We start from the raw sequence: 14,461 nt of genomic DNA, 5'->3' as shown, positions 1-14,461 counted from the left end.
TTTCATACATAGATCGGGATTAATATTTAATTATCTGCAATTTGAGACATATGGTATATACATGAGGGTTTCCTTGTTTGGATTATTTCGCTCGACGTACTACGCCTCGAGTTGTAGGTTTTTAAGTATTAATTCTATCTATGGTATGCCCTTGTGATTTGGATAATTAGACTGATCGCTAGCTTCATGATCTCGTTACCTGATTGATTTTGGATGCGTTATGTTATTATGATTTAGTAGTGTTTTCATGTTGATTTGTGGATTTCAGTTGTACGTTCTTTCGTAGTTTCTGTTATCGTATCGTTTTTCGCATTGGATTTCTGTTCGTTCTATTTTCTTTTGTCGGGTCTTGCTGTGCGCCATGCACCTGACGTACACCTGTTTTCTCTGGTGTACGTCAGACTTAGAGGCTCAAGAAACAGCGTGCCGCAAGCCGGCAGACGATAGCGAGCCCCAGAGGATTTTCAGCCAAGGAGGCCTTGCAGCAAGAGAAGCCGAAGCTTAGTCATTCCTTTCAGTTTGTTTTGTAGCACTTTCACTCCATTTTGTTCATGTATTTTTTTTATATTCTCCAGTATTTCATTCAGATAGTTTTGTATAAGGGCATGTTGACCCGAATATTATGTCTCGGATGTTATTCATTGTGATATGTATTTCTTCATTCTGAGTTTGTCTATTATATTCTTGCTGATTGTGATCGGGGACCTGTGACTTCGCATTGTACTTATTTCCAGACGCTTAGCGTATTAGATTGAGAAGACGGGGTCTAGCACTTATCTCTCCTCAGTCTAATACGTCGCGGGTTTGTTCACGTTCCGGTTCCCGTGTATTTTGGGAAGCGGGGCGTGACACTTGTAGAGGAGAAAGACAGAGAATGAGAGTGAGGAAATGAAAGGGATGAAGAGAGAGGAAGTGAGCTGGTGTGTGTCTTCGTGGGGAGGGAGAGAAATATAAAGAGGATGGGGACGTGAGTGAGAGTGAGAGAGAGTGTGTGTGTGAGAGTAACAGAGAGAGGTTGAGATGAAGAGAGAGAAAGAGCTGAGAGATATAGAGAGAGATGATTGCAGAGAGAGTGAGGGAGACAAGAGAGAGAGAGGCATGGGTTGGTGGGAGAACTCATGTGTACCTCATGGGCGGCTTGAGGCTGCGTGCGTTTGTCAAAAGAAGTGAAAGAAGTGGGCGGAGGCTTGGACGGATCTGAGAACGAGGGGGAGAGAAAATGGAAGAGAGAGTATGAGCGTGAGAGAAAAAGAGTGGCTAATGTCATTTCTTGGGGAAGGTGAAGAGAGAGATGATTAGATTAAGTGTGAAGTGTAATGATAAGTAAAATACAGTAGCATGAAAGGATACAAATACAAGTTATAACACGAGATGCGTGGTGTATGATATAGCTATATAATAATAATAATAATTATTATTATATATAATCAAATATTAATTTAAAAGTTTTTACTGAAACAAATTAATTTATAATTATCAATATCATTAAAATAAATATAAAATCAGATTTTTAAATCATAGAAAATTCTAGAAGGCCGAGAAAATACAAATACTCTTTAAAAAAATAATTGAATATTTTAAAATACCAGAAAATTTATTTTAACTAGTATCAAAATTTCATGGTCCTTACACATCCATCCAAGTTCAAGAATAGAAAGAGAGTCCTAAGCAAAACATACTCCACATAAAATATACGATAACTATATAAAGCAAGTCAAAAACTAATAATTAAAGAAAATTCAAGGTGAATAACCTAGCTTGTTTGGTGAGTAGGATGATATTTGGACAAAGTTAATTGCAGCTTAATGGTATTAATGGGGGTGTATTATACTCATTGATTATGGGGTAATTACAGCATGTGTCTGTGTAATTGATGCATCGCTCGGGCATTGATTTAAGAGCAGTTAGCTTTGCACACAATGTTGTCACCAATTATATATCCAGCTAGTGAGAGTCTAAAATCACATGAAAATTAATACGTTAAAGATGCGTTTAAGGAAAAACTGTTCTCATGTTTTTTTTGAATTCTGAAACGTTCTCATATTTTGAAGAATCAAGAGAAATGCCTTCATGCTGCGGCGGATCTACCATAAAAACGGTGGGCTCATCTGATCACTAAAAATTAACATAACAGACACCTAAATGCTGTAGAAAAGAGCTACATTTTGTTTTAACCTTAAATTAAATTTGACTTAATAAATATCTATTTTTTTAAATCTCACAAGCAATCTCATCCATCCCCTTTTCATGTCATCCATAAAATCCCAACATGAGAAAAGCATACAACGTTATGAAAATAAAAAGAAAACAAATGTAAAGAATCTTAACAAGACACTTCTAAAATTCATGTTTCATTTGTACATATATACGCATATTTACTGTCATCAATATTTAGGTAAAAAATCTCATATACGTATACTTAAGCCTTTGCTCGCACCGATCAAATTTTCCAGATTTATTCTCACACTCACAAAAATCAAAGGAGATGTCCTTCTTATTGGAAAAATTGACATAAATACGCTCACTTTTTGAAAAAATCAACAGAACTCAAAAAAAAAAAGAAAAACAAAAACGTCTTACACTTGAAAATTTCAACATATATAAATACCCTCCCTTAGCAATTCGACTACATCACGCCCCCGCATTTTGTTTCACCTACGCATCCCCCTCAGCGAAATGGCAGCCCGTATATTAGGGCATGTTTGGTTTGCTTAAAAGGCCCATGGAAACCCATTTTTGGGCATGACATCAAGTCCACCTAGGATTTTTTTTCTTACGATGTGGGGAAATTAGGTGAAAACACCTCCACCTTAGTTTTTTTTCCTCTCCGGTTTCCATCCCCAACAGAGAGAAATTGAAGGAAAACCCTAGCCACCTCTGACAAGTTCTCTCTGGTTTCTCTCGTTGTTTTTTTTTTAAACGCTAGAGTTACCTTCCTTGCCTCTCTCTCCCCGCCAGAAATCTCCTACGACCTTCTTCGTTACTGCTTTCTTGTTCGCCGTCTTTGTCTTTTGCCTTATTCGTCGGCTTCTTCGTCGCTGATAATTGCTCGTGAGTTCCTAAACTTTAATACTTTTCTTTAAATTATCTATTTTGTGGTTAGGGTGAGAATGGATTGTGTTGGATTAGAAGAGGAAGAAGGGGGCTATGATGATTATTTGGAGTATAGATCACTTGTTTCGTCGCTGATAATTGTCTTTCATCTTATTCGTCAGCTTCTTCGTCGTTGATAATTATTTTTTTACCTGAAATTACTTCTTTGCTTAGGATTATTCCTGAATTGGCTTGATTGAGGAAGAAGATGGCTTATTCCTGAATTGTTTTTTGGTTTGTGTAGGTGTAAATTTTGATCTCCCGAAAACAGGGATTTCATTCGTATTGATAAGAACAGCTTATTACAAACTAATAATCAAATGTTTACAACAGAAGCGGAGGGAATGCCCTCCTTGTTTAACGTGGGTTCCTCGGTGGCGATAGGACGCCTCGCTCGGTGCTCGTGCCGAGTCTGCTTCCCTTGGACGATCCGATCGAAGTTGCTGCCGGAGCTTCAGTTCTCAAATAAGGGAGCCTTTGGCAAAAGTCCAGGTTCAACCTTTGGGAGATTAGCCAGCAGAATATGCAACAGTCAATCCCCCCTTTCATGCTGGCTGAAGATGGGTTTTAATAGGCAAGGGATGGCATGGACCATCCCTTGATTCGTGGGATCTGAAGATGGGTTTTAATAGGCAAGGGATGGCATGGACCATCCCTTGATTCGTGGGATTTGACCACTAAAAGAGGTGAGGGAGCCAACCGTCCTAGCTGTAGGATGTGACCACTTAGGGGGTCCTGTCAGCCGCCCTACTCTTGTTAGGTGAGGAGCGCCATGCTTTCTCCCTTGATTCGTGGGATTTGACCACTGATGTAAGGGTGAGGGAGCCAGCCACCCTAGCTGTGGGATGTGACCACTTATGGGGTCCTGTCAGCCGCCCTATTCTTGCTAGGTGAGGAGCGTCCCTAGCTGTGGGATGTGACCACTTATGGGGTCCTGTCAGCCGCCCTATTCTTGCTAGGTGAGGAGCGTCATGCTTTCTCCCTTGATTCGTGGGATTCAGCCGCCCTATTCTTGCTAGGTGAGGAGCGTCATGCTTTCTCCCTTGATTCGTGGGATTTGACCACTGACGTGACTATCACCATACTCTAAGTGGGCAGCTGACAATGAGCTGGCGAGTCTGCAGGCGGACTTCGGTCTGCAGGCGAGCTTGAGACTGCAGGCAGACTTGGGTCTGCAGACGAGCTGGGTCTGCAGGCGAGCTGGGTCTGCAGGCGAGCTTGGGACTACAGGCGGACCTGGGTTTGCAGGCGAGCTTGCAGGAGAGCTGGGTCTGCAGGCGAGCTTGTGACTGTAGGCAAACTTGGGTCTGCAGGCGAGCTGGGTCTAAAGGCGAGCTTGTGACTGCAGTCAAACTTAGGTCTGCAGGTGGCTTGCAAGCGAACTGGGTGTGCAGGCGAGCTCGGGTGTGCAAGCAGACTTGGGGCTTGATCGTGCAGGCGAAATTCGAGCTGCAGGCGAGCTCCTGAGCATGGATCGAAGAATAGGCCGTAACTTTCAAACCGTAAGTCGGAATTGGACGAATTATATATGAAAAGCGCCTATCTCGACGAGACGGAGCCATCCGAACCAAGCCAAAGGCTTTGGTTCGCTTCCTCCGTTTTGCCAAATTCCTTACGGTTTGGGAGATATCTGTGTTTTCCCCATTTTTATCAGTGTTTTTCCCCTTTTTGCTATTTCGGGCGAGGTTTTAGCAGTTTTGTTCTGAACTTCTCTGATAAGGATTTAAAGGCAATTTTTATTGCCTACAGTTTGATGTTAAGATCTGAAACGCCAGTGTTGCCTGAATTTTTGCTTCTTACAAATTTCTTGTTTACAACTTCCATAATAGCCACATAGTAGTGGATTGATTCATTGTGCTTTACCTTTATCTTTGAAGTTATCATTGTCTTCTACATCTCATGTTTTTGATAGTTCATCTTAAGTGGAGGAATTTCTAGTCTTATAGCTGGAGCAGAGGGGTTACTTAATTGCATGCTTGTTGATAGTTCATCTTATATTGTTGATAATCTCATATTAGGATTATAAGATTCTCCAGGATGCATTGTCTAGACCACAACCACATGGCTTGAAAGTCTATGATGGTAATTATATACAATTTTGGCTTAAAACATTTTAATTTTAATATGCAAACTTGACTTCCTTAATAAAATTTTTAATAAAATTGTAGGCAAATATTATCTGTGTGATGCTGGGTACCCCACCATACAAGGTTTCATCTCTCCATACCGAGTGTTCTATATCATTTGAAAGTCTATGGTGGTAATTATATAAAAATTTAACTTAAAACATTTTAATTTTAATATGCAAACTTGACTTCCTTAATAATTTTCTTAATAAAATTATAGGCAAATACTATCAGTGTGATGCTAGGTACCCCACCATGCCAGGTTTTATCTCTCCATACCGAGGTATTCCATATCATTTGAAAGAACATTCAGGTAAAACACCTACTGTTGTGGGTTATTAAGATATTCAGTTGTCATGCCATGAGTTTACATTGGTGATTTTTTTACTTTTAGGCTATGATGATTGTAAAATTTTCTGAGATCAGCAACCTATAATGTCTATTAATGTTACACTAGATAGCTAACAATGATGATATTGATCAAATTCTGAGCCCTTAGCCATAATTTGCATATACATGTGGCTGGTTTATTTTATGTGATGTCAACAAATGTTTTCAAATGATTTTTTAATCATAAAGTTCATTCAAATTTGAACATGCATAAATTATCAAAGTAGTACACGATAATGATTTTTTAATCATAAAGTTCATTCAAATTTGAACATGCATAAATTATCAAAGTAGTACACGATAATAACAAAGTAGTACATATCCAGGCTTTCATTTTAGCGATTTTAAATAGATTTCTAGACCACGATGCTCTCTAATACATTCCTTACTCAGATTGGCAATAGCTTCATTGTAACCAACTTTATGGGCGTGTGTTAGGAGTTGATTTTTGTTGCAAAAAATGATGGGTATATCTTTGCAGTAGGGACCGCCTAATTCCCATCTTGGTCTATAACTTTTATAGCATTAGATCTTAGCATAATTTCTGCTAATTCCATGATATCCAACATTTCATCTTGCTCTCGATCAGCATCTATATAGGCAATCCATTCTTCAAAGGTTTGTTTATGTTTGGTAATCCTTCCACGTTGATAAAAAAACATAGTAAATTGACATTAAAATAAACAGCTCCATTATTTATCATAAAATTTTTAAACATTCTTACCTTTGATGATGGTGCAAATGAAGATTTACCAATATATTTATTTTTCTTACTCATATTTTTTCGTGGTTAGAATTTGGTATGCGAACATTGTGTTTTATAGATGTATACGGACTGCTACGTTTACTCGGTGGTTGGATGTTGAATCTCACAATATTTATTTGGATCAATAAATATTCTACTTGTATTGCCCATGGTTTTGAAACCTAACTGGTTTTGTTTCTTATAGTTGACTCAACTACTCAGTCTCCATTACGTACTTGTTTGGTATTTCCAGGTTTGAGGCGATTCTCCATGTTATACATTATGACTAATCAGGTTTGTTATATTTTTTTTACAGGTTTCATAAGATTTTTTTGCTAATTCAGTTACGTATTTCATAAAATTATGAATAATCAGGTTATTATAGGTTTCGTTTATTTTTTTATGTCAAACAGGTTTCATGTGATTTTTTCATGTAAAATCAGGTATGTAGTGCATAACAATTAATCATATTATTAAATGTTTCTTAATGATTTTTATGTCAAACATATATTTATATGAATTCGGTATTTACTGTATTTCATGTTGCATTCACACCTTTATTTTACTAAGACTACCTCTCATAACGATCACAAATAAATTTATATTTAGTGGGATGTAAACTTATCATGGTGACCGTATATACTTTTTCCTACACACTTCTATACCAACCAAACACAAGAAAAGTGAAAAATGTCTAATCAACAAAAGTTTTTTTTTCTAATACCAACCAAACATAAGAAAAATGATATATATTGGTTTCCCACAATGTTTTATGTGTGAACCAAACCTAAACAATTTATTTCTTGAAAAAGTTTAGAAAATTCAAAACTTGAGTTTTTTTATATGAAATTATATTTTCCAATGAGTGTTGCTATATGGACCCAAAAATTGGGACATGTGAGGTGTAAACTCCACATGTCCCACTACATGTCCCCCCTTTTTTGGGTCCTTTTAGCATTTTCCTTTCCCAATATCTATCTTGGAATTTGGTTGTCATAAATGTATTGATTTCTTTTGGTGATACTCTTTTTTATGCATTCCGGAACATGATTTACCAGTACAAAACTTAATATTGAAAGTGCTAATGTTTATAAGTAATTTACCTGAACATTGTTACTTTAGTTAATTATGAAGAAAATATCCAACCATATATTGGTTCTTTGTTATATTGGAGCTTTGTCCTATGATATTTATATAGGACATTGAAGCATTTGGAGCAGGTTAAGGACTTCACTCCATGTGAGAGCAGCATCTACGCGTTGATAGGGAAGATTCACAAGAGGCTTAATATGCATGCTAAGGACATGTTCTACTTTGGTATTGCATTGGACCTGAAGCCTCCAGCAGCTGATGTTGCTGCTATCAAGGTACTGCATTCAGATTTTTCTGTATGGTCTGTCCTTTCCCTTTATTATTTCCATTTCTTATTTCAGATGCCTAAGGTTATCTGAAATGTTGAGATCTATTAAGTTTTAAATTTATTCACGTACTTGTATGGACTAAACTATTTTCAAGTCCAAGTTAGATAAAAACTATAGGGTTTAATATGGATTTAATCATCTTCTCGTCTTTTTTTTTTAGAGAAAAAGAAGGCAAGGTGACCTATTCATTGAAAATATATTAAAATATAAAAAATTTACAAGAGGGATGCGAACAGAACTTAAAAAGTCCCATATCCAAAAGTTGATATAACAGTTATAACAGGATGGGGAGCGAACAAATTGTCGTCGTCAATCACCACAAGCTAGGATAATACAGTTGATAGTTCCCCCTTTATTTAGACATGGAATTTTGAAGCCTTCAAACAAAAGCATCACCTGAACATCAGTCATCATAATACTTTACAGAAAAAAACCAAATAAAGCAAAAAGAAGAAGAAGAAGAAGAAGAAGCAAGGCTTAAATTGTATTGGCCGCCGCTAAACCTTCTTCACCCTTTCTACAATTAGCAATTATTTTTTAGTTTCCCCCCTTAACTTCGAAGAGCCATGATGTAGAAGACTATCATTTACTACCAAAAAGACTAAAAATTGCAAACAATTAATAATCATTTTTGAGCTTACCCCCTTAACTTCAAAGAGCCATGATGTAGAATTCTCTCATTTACAACTAATAAGGGGGTGATAGAGTATGATTCTGGACATTTTAGCCAATTATGGACACATGATTAAGCAAATTATGGGGTTTATAAAATACATTCTACTGTAGAAACAATGAAACTAAGGCAGTAAGCTATTCAAGGAATTAATTCTTCATCATTAAATGCCTGTATTTGTTGTGCTTTTTTATTTATGACCTATTAACATTTATATATAAATTTCAGTCTGCGATGGAGAAATTGCATCTCCCAGATGAATTGGAGGACAACTTATAGATTCATTTCCTCAAAACTCAGAAGGTGCAGCAAGGGCTCAATTGGCTTGGCCGCATGCTTGGGCTTTCGGACTATCTTCTGGAAAGCAGACTTTCGAGATACTATTGAAGACAGCCCATTCTTGAAGAAAGCGGCGGCTAACCTCTAACATTGTATTACTCGTCTCAAATGTAACATTAATCATTCAGTTTAGTAGCTTTAGTGAGTCATCGAGTGAAACATTTGTACTGAGAGCATGACTGATAATGCATGTATAATGTTTGGACGCTTACATCACAGTGAAAGGAACTGCATAAATACAGAGGAAAACAGTGCATTGTTGGTAGATGATGGGTGTTTGCCTTCTTAACTTGTAATTCTTTTACATTCTTATAAGTTTCTCTCAAACGGTCAAATGTGTTCAATTTAATTTAAATCTAATCGGTATTGTTTTCTGCAACGAGAATTCACTTATGATAAATTAATGTGAGCCCTTAACCAGCTTACAAATTTGCATTGGCCCCCCATCAATCAATAAATGTAATTTAATTGTTCAAATGTTGAATGTTCAGATTATTTCTATATGTTTTATCCATTACTTACATTCCATAATTTTATAACAAAACATTATAAATAAAAGTATAAATTTAAAACAAAAAATAAAAACTTTACTACGTGCATTGCACGTGCAATCCAACTAGTATGTGAAAAGAACCAAACAGCCCCTTAGCGGAGAGGGAATTTGATTTGGGCTCCGGATACGGACACGGATCTTGATCCGAATCCATTTGCAGCTACCCGATCCACATAACCTAGCGGGTCCAACGAACTTCCTCGCCCTTTAACCCTCTCTCCCTCCTCTCTCTCTCTCTCTCTCTCTCTAAAAACAATATGCCAATCTCGACCTCCAAAGATCTCCACCCTCCTTTAATTTCTCTCTCTAGACCGCGACCCTCCACCCAATCTCAATTCTCCCCCAACCCTAGAATTAAAAGTCTCAGCTTTCGCTCGATCCCCCCTATGCTTGCGGGTCGGGTCGGAATCGAGCCGTCTCTCTCGCCCGTTTCCATGGGTGGTGATTCCAAGAAGAGAAGAGGGATCACCAGATCGGCGTCCGGCGACGGCGCCGACGCGTCGGAGAGGCTGATGACGCTGCGACGGTGCTGACGCTGTGCCGGGTCGCCCGCCGCTGCGCTCCTCGTGAGCAGTAGGTCTAATTTGATCCCTTCTGCTATCTAGGGTTTCAATTTGGTGCGTTGGTGCTTTTCAGATCTTAGATTGTTTTAAAGGAGGAGATTTTGTTACGGCTTTCGCGTAAATTTCCCCAGTTTTTTTGGTTAAAGTGAAATTCTTGAAAATTCGGAAATAGTTTGGACAGAATTCAGGAGTGCATGCTATACGCATCTTTCATATTTCTATACTAATTGTTGAAGAGTAACCCGAATCAATTCGAGCTCCTGCGGCCCCATTGCATGATGGGTTTTTAGAAAAGAGGAATTTTTTGATCAATTTGTGATGTTCATCAATAACCTGAGATTAATAAGCATATTGTTAGGTGTGTAAGTTGATTCTTTTTGCCGTACAAAATTGTTTGCTATTTTTATTATATAACTTGTGAATTCCACGATTCTAGCACCATGAATTTTGTGTGATGCGTCAGTCATGTAAGATAACTTCTCAAAGAAAACATCCTCAGAGGAGGAAAGTCGAACGATGGAAAGCTTCTTCGTAATTATTTAATTATTTAATTTTCTCGAGCTTCACCCTTTATCTTTTTTGCTAAATTAAGAAGAGAAAATAGTGTCATAGCATCACACACTTCAACTTTCTCCATCAAGTTTACATATGCCAGTTAGACTTGGGTTTGAAAATTTCAGTTCCAGAAATAAAAAATTTGACGTGATTATTCTAATAAATTATATTTGATTGTTATGGTAAATGATTGTTTCTTACAAATCCCTTATGCTATACTTATCTTGTACACAAGAATTATCTTCCATGCATCTGTTATGCCTAGGTGATGCATGATGATTATTTTTCTAAGTAACTAAATTTAGATGCCTTTTTTATCTAAAGATAATGTTTGCACTTGCAAGGCTGACATGCACATTTTTTTCGTCAATAGCTTTTTACCATAATGGTTGGTGGGCAACAACTGCTACTACGGCAATTTTTATTGCTGCAGCAATAACAGACTGGCTCGATGGCTATCTTGCTAGAAAGGTGTGTAAAATTAGCATTTTAATGTACCATTCATATAGGAAAATGCATCCCATTCCAATTTACATTAAATTATAATGACGTGATTTTTTTCCATTTCAGATGCAGTTAGGAACAATTTTTGGAGCATTTTTAGACCCTGTAGCTGATAAGGTCTTCACTTTCTTTTATTCAGCTATTAAGGCTTTCATCTAAGTTCCATAGTAATCCAATGGTTTCATCTAAGTTTCATAGTAGCTCACATGAACTTTTATGATGATTGAATGCAGCTGATGGTTGCTGCCGCATTAATATTGTTATGCACTAAGCCTGTGGAAGTCTCTGTGTTCGGACAAGTGAATTGGCTTTTGACTGCACCTTCAATTGCTATCATTGGTAGAGAGGTGAACACTAACTCATAAACATTCTTCAATTTAACTTGGTAGAAAGGTTGGAAAATTTTCTTGTTCCATTCAGCTATAATTGAGGGGTCATCGAGTAATGGACAAATCTTTGAAATAGACCACTTTTAAAACTTAATTAGAAAAATAGACTGAAAAAGTATTTAATTAGCAAAGTAGACCATTTTTGCTAAAACTTGGTCTATTTTGCTAATTAAATGTCAAATTTGGTCTATTTCAAAATTTTATCAATTTCAAAACTATTTTGTTCATAGAAAGTTATAAACCTGATTATATATATAAATTGTGAAAAAGTTACATTTGATGCAATTATAATTTTCTATATAATTGTAAAAAGTAAGTTTCCAAAAAAAAAAGACTTGGAGTAAATTTAGTTGTGAATTGTTCTTTAGAAAGTGTTGTGTTGTAGTTAACAAATGTATAGTATAATAAAACGAATTTCCATTGTTGTTACTATATTTTGAAATTATAACTATAGTTAAATTTTATGCATGCAAAGGGAGACCAACATTAACTTCAAATAAGAAAAAAAATGTAATAAAAAATAAGAATGTACACCCACAATATAAAAATATTGTCATGACGAGGTGAATATGTAGCAAATAAAACAAGAGGATATATATATATATATATATATATAAAAGTAGGAGAGAGATTTGATATATATATATGTGTGTGTGTGTGTGTGTGAAATTAATGGGTATCCTTGTCAAGGGAGGGGATTTCCCTCCTTGACTCCTATGTGGTAGAATCCCACCATGGGAATAAAGTAGGAGAGAGAATTTACTTAGTGGGGATTGTGCCACATAGGAGTCAAGGAGGGAAATCCCCTCCTTGACAAGGATACCCATTAATTTCATATTATATATATATATATATATATATATATATATATTATGTTATATATAAGAGAGAGAGAGAGAGAGAGAGAGAGAGAGAGAGAGATTAATGGGTATCCTTGTCATAGGAGGGGATTTCCTCCTTGACGCCTCTAAAATCACATGATTGAGCGACATTGTGGATGATCCGCTCCGTTGAACTTGATCTACATATTCTAAAACCCCAACACACCAAGTTTGGGGTGAATCCGTCGTCGTTTGACCCTCCATCGAGCCATGTGAAAAGTTCTATTCATTCAAAACCGTTAAAATTGATACGAGTGGATGAAGGGTCAAACGACGACGGGTTCACCCCAAACTTGATGTGTTGGGGTTTTAGAATATGTAGATCAAGTTCAACGGAGCGGATCATCCACAATGTCGCTCAATCATGTGATTTTAGAGGCGTCAAGGAGGAAATCCCCTCCTATGACAAGGATACCCATTAATATCTCTCTCTCTCTCTCTCTCTATATATATATATATGATTTTTTTCAAATATATATATATATATGATTTTTTTCAAATAAGCCAATAAAATATTTAATTAGCAAAATAGGTCAACTTTGACTAAAAGTTGCTCTATTTTGCTAATTAAATATTTTTTCGGTCTATTTTGCTAATTAAGTTTTGAAAGTGGTCTATATCAAAGATTTGTCCTCAAGAATTCTCTACTTTGAAGATAGAAGTTACATTGCTATATAATAGGAATTACCTATTCAGAAAATATCTTTCGGATGCTTTTGCCATGTGAAAACAGTAAATGGGTTGATAGAAAGAGTAAATTAGTAAGGGAGTGATTGGCAATGATCATCAATATTTTAAAGTAAATGCTTGGAAATGCTTCTTTTATGCTCAAAGATAAATTATGGTGCCGGCTGGACTAGGATAACTGTCTTTTCTTTAAGGGTCTTTCTCTATAGTAATATTGTTATTTTTTATCATGCGATAATATATGCTTTTATGTCTTTGTAGATAACTATGTCAGCAGTTAGGGAGTGGGCGGCGTCCCAGGATGCTGAACTTCTCAAGGTCAATGTTCTTAGGCCCTCAAATTAATAGTGAATTCATTTGTATAGTCTCCTTTTAAGTACCGAGAATTAATATCTGGTTGCAGGCAGTAGCAGTAAACAACTTAGGAAAGTGGAAAACAGCAACACAGATGACTGCATTGACTATCCTTTTGGCTACCAGAGACCCCAGGTTCAAAAACCATTTCATCTGAATGTAGATTATCCTACGCTTTATATGACAGTAATGAGTATCAAATGACGTTAAGAGGGGATTCTCTCATATTCTGGCCAAACCTTAGCCACCTGATGAGGGTCGAGTCAAGCAATTAAGAAAGAGCCCATTTTATTCACTTGGTTGAGACTCAAACTCAGCCATGTCACTGTATGTGACAGAATCCCCTCATATGTCATGTAATACTCATTATTCTCTACTTTATATTTAGGTATATCTATTATATTCGATCTTATTTATGCTATTGAATCTGCAGTCTAGCAGGGCGCGCTCTTTTAGTTGCTTCTGGTGTTGTATTGCTGTACATATCTGCTGCTCTTGCCCTGTGGTCGCTGGCGGTGTACATGAGGAAAATATCGGGAGTGTTGCTTAACTAACGGTATTGGATAAATAAAACTGGCCAAAGGTGTGAGCTCCTGGACATCTGTGATTTTGGTCTACTTCGTCATTCTTTCAGAAAGCCGACTCATGAAGTGATGAAGACGAAAACAACGTTTACCGTTGTTCTTGGAGAAGCAAATTTGAAGCTTTTTGATTTTTGAATTCACGACGAGAGGTACCCGGTGTCTCTCTCTCATTTTGGAGAAATTCTGTACGGATACTTGAGTTTTGGAAGTTTGTTTGGTTTCTAGGAGGTAGTTGCTATAGTTAGATATACAGAAACCACATAATGGTGTATATTCAAGACCTAAGTTGTGAAACCTTGCACTATATAAACTAACATTTATTATGAAGAGTTATGTTCTTTTTTTTTTTCCTTTTTGGACAATTGACTTAATTGAGTAGAAAACTTGTCTAACAAAAGAATTGAAAAAGAAATTCTGCAATTTTGTATTTGTAAATTTTAGTATCTTTTGCGCATTTGGTATCCTCTAAAGATGCTAGCTCCTAACGCATTGACATGTTGAAACTTTATGTATAACTAGGGATGCATAAATCACAATGTTACTGAGAGGTATTTAACGCGTAGGCTTAACATTGATCAGCTTTTTGATACTGACTTGAACTTCA

The 14,461-nt window shown here is 36.6% G+C and overlaps 1 protein-coding gene and 1 long non-coding RNA gene across 2 annotated transcripts; both read left to right on the top strand.

Moving 5' to 3' along the window:
• Positions 7,339-9,054, top strand: LOC109820312. The gene is made up of 2 exons (XR_002241802.1): positions 7,339-7,721; positions 8,677-9,054. It is a non-coding gene; the product is annotated as an uncharacterized LOC109820312 (long non-coding RNA).
• LOC109822513 (CDP-diacylglycerol--glycerol-3-phosphate 3-phosphatidyltransferase 1, chloroplastic-like) lies at positions 10,688-14,206 on the top strand. The gene is made up of 7 exons (XM_020388727.1): positions 10,688-10,723; positions 10,832-10,929; positions 11,029-11,079; positions 11,196-11,309; positions 13,181-13,237; positions 13,323-13,408; positions 13,707-14,206. Exons 1-7 carry the CDS (start codon positions 10,705-10,707, stop codon positions 13,825-13,827), a joined length of 546 nt encoding a protein of 181 aa, XP_020244316.1. The 5' UTR covers positions 10,688-10,704; the 3' UTR covers positions 13,828-14,206.

The sequence above is a fragment of the Asparagus officinalis genome, chromosome 8 (assembly GCF_001876935.1).
Source record: "Asparagus officinalis chromosome 8, Aspof.V1, whole genome shotgun sequence".
NCBI lineage: Eukaryota > Viridiplantae > Streptophyta > Magnoliopsida > Asparagales > Asparagaceae > Asparagus > Asparagus officinalis.
Note: the sequence above shows the minus strand (reverse complement) of the source record. Positions and strands in the feature narration are given on the sequence as shown.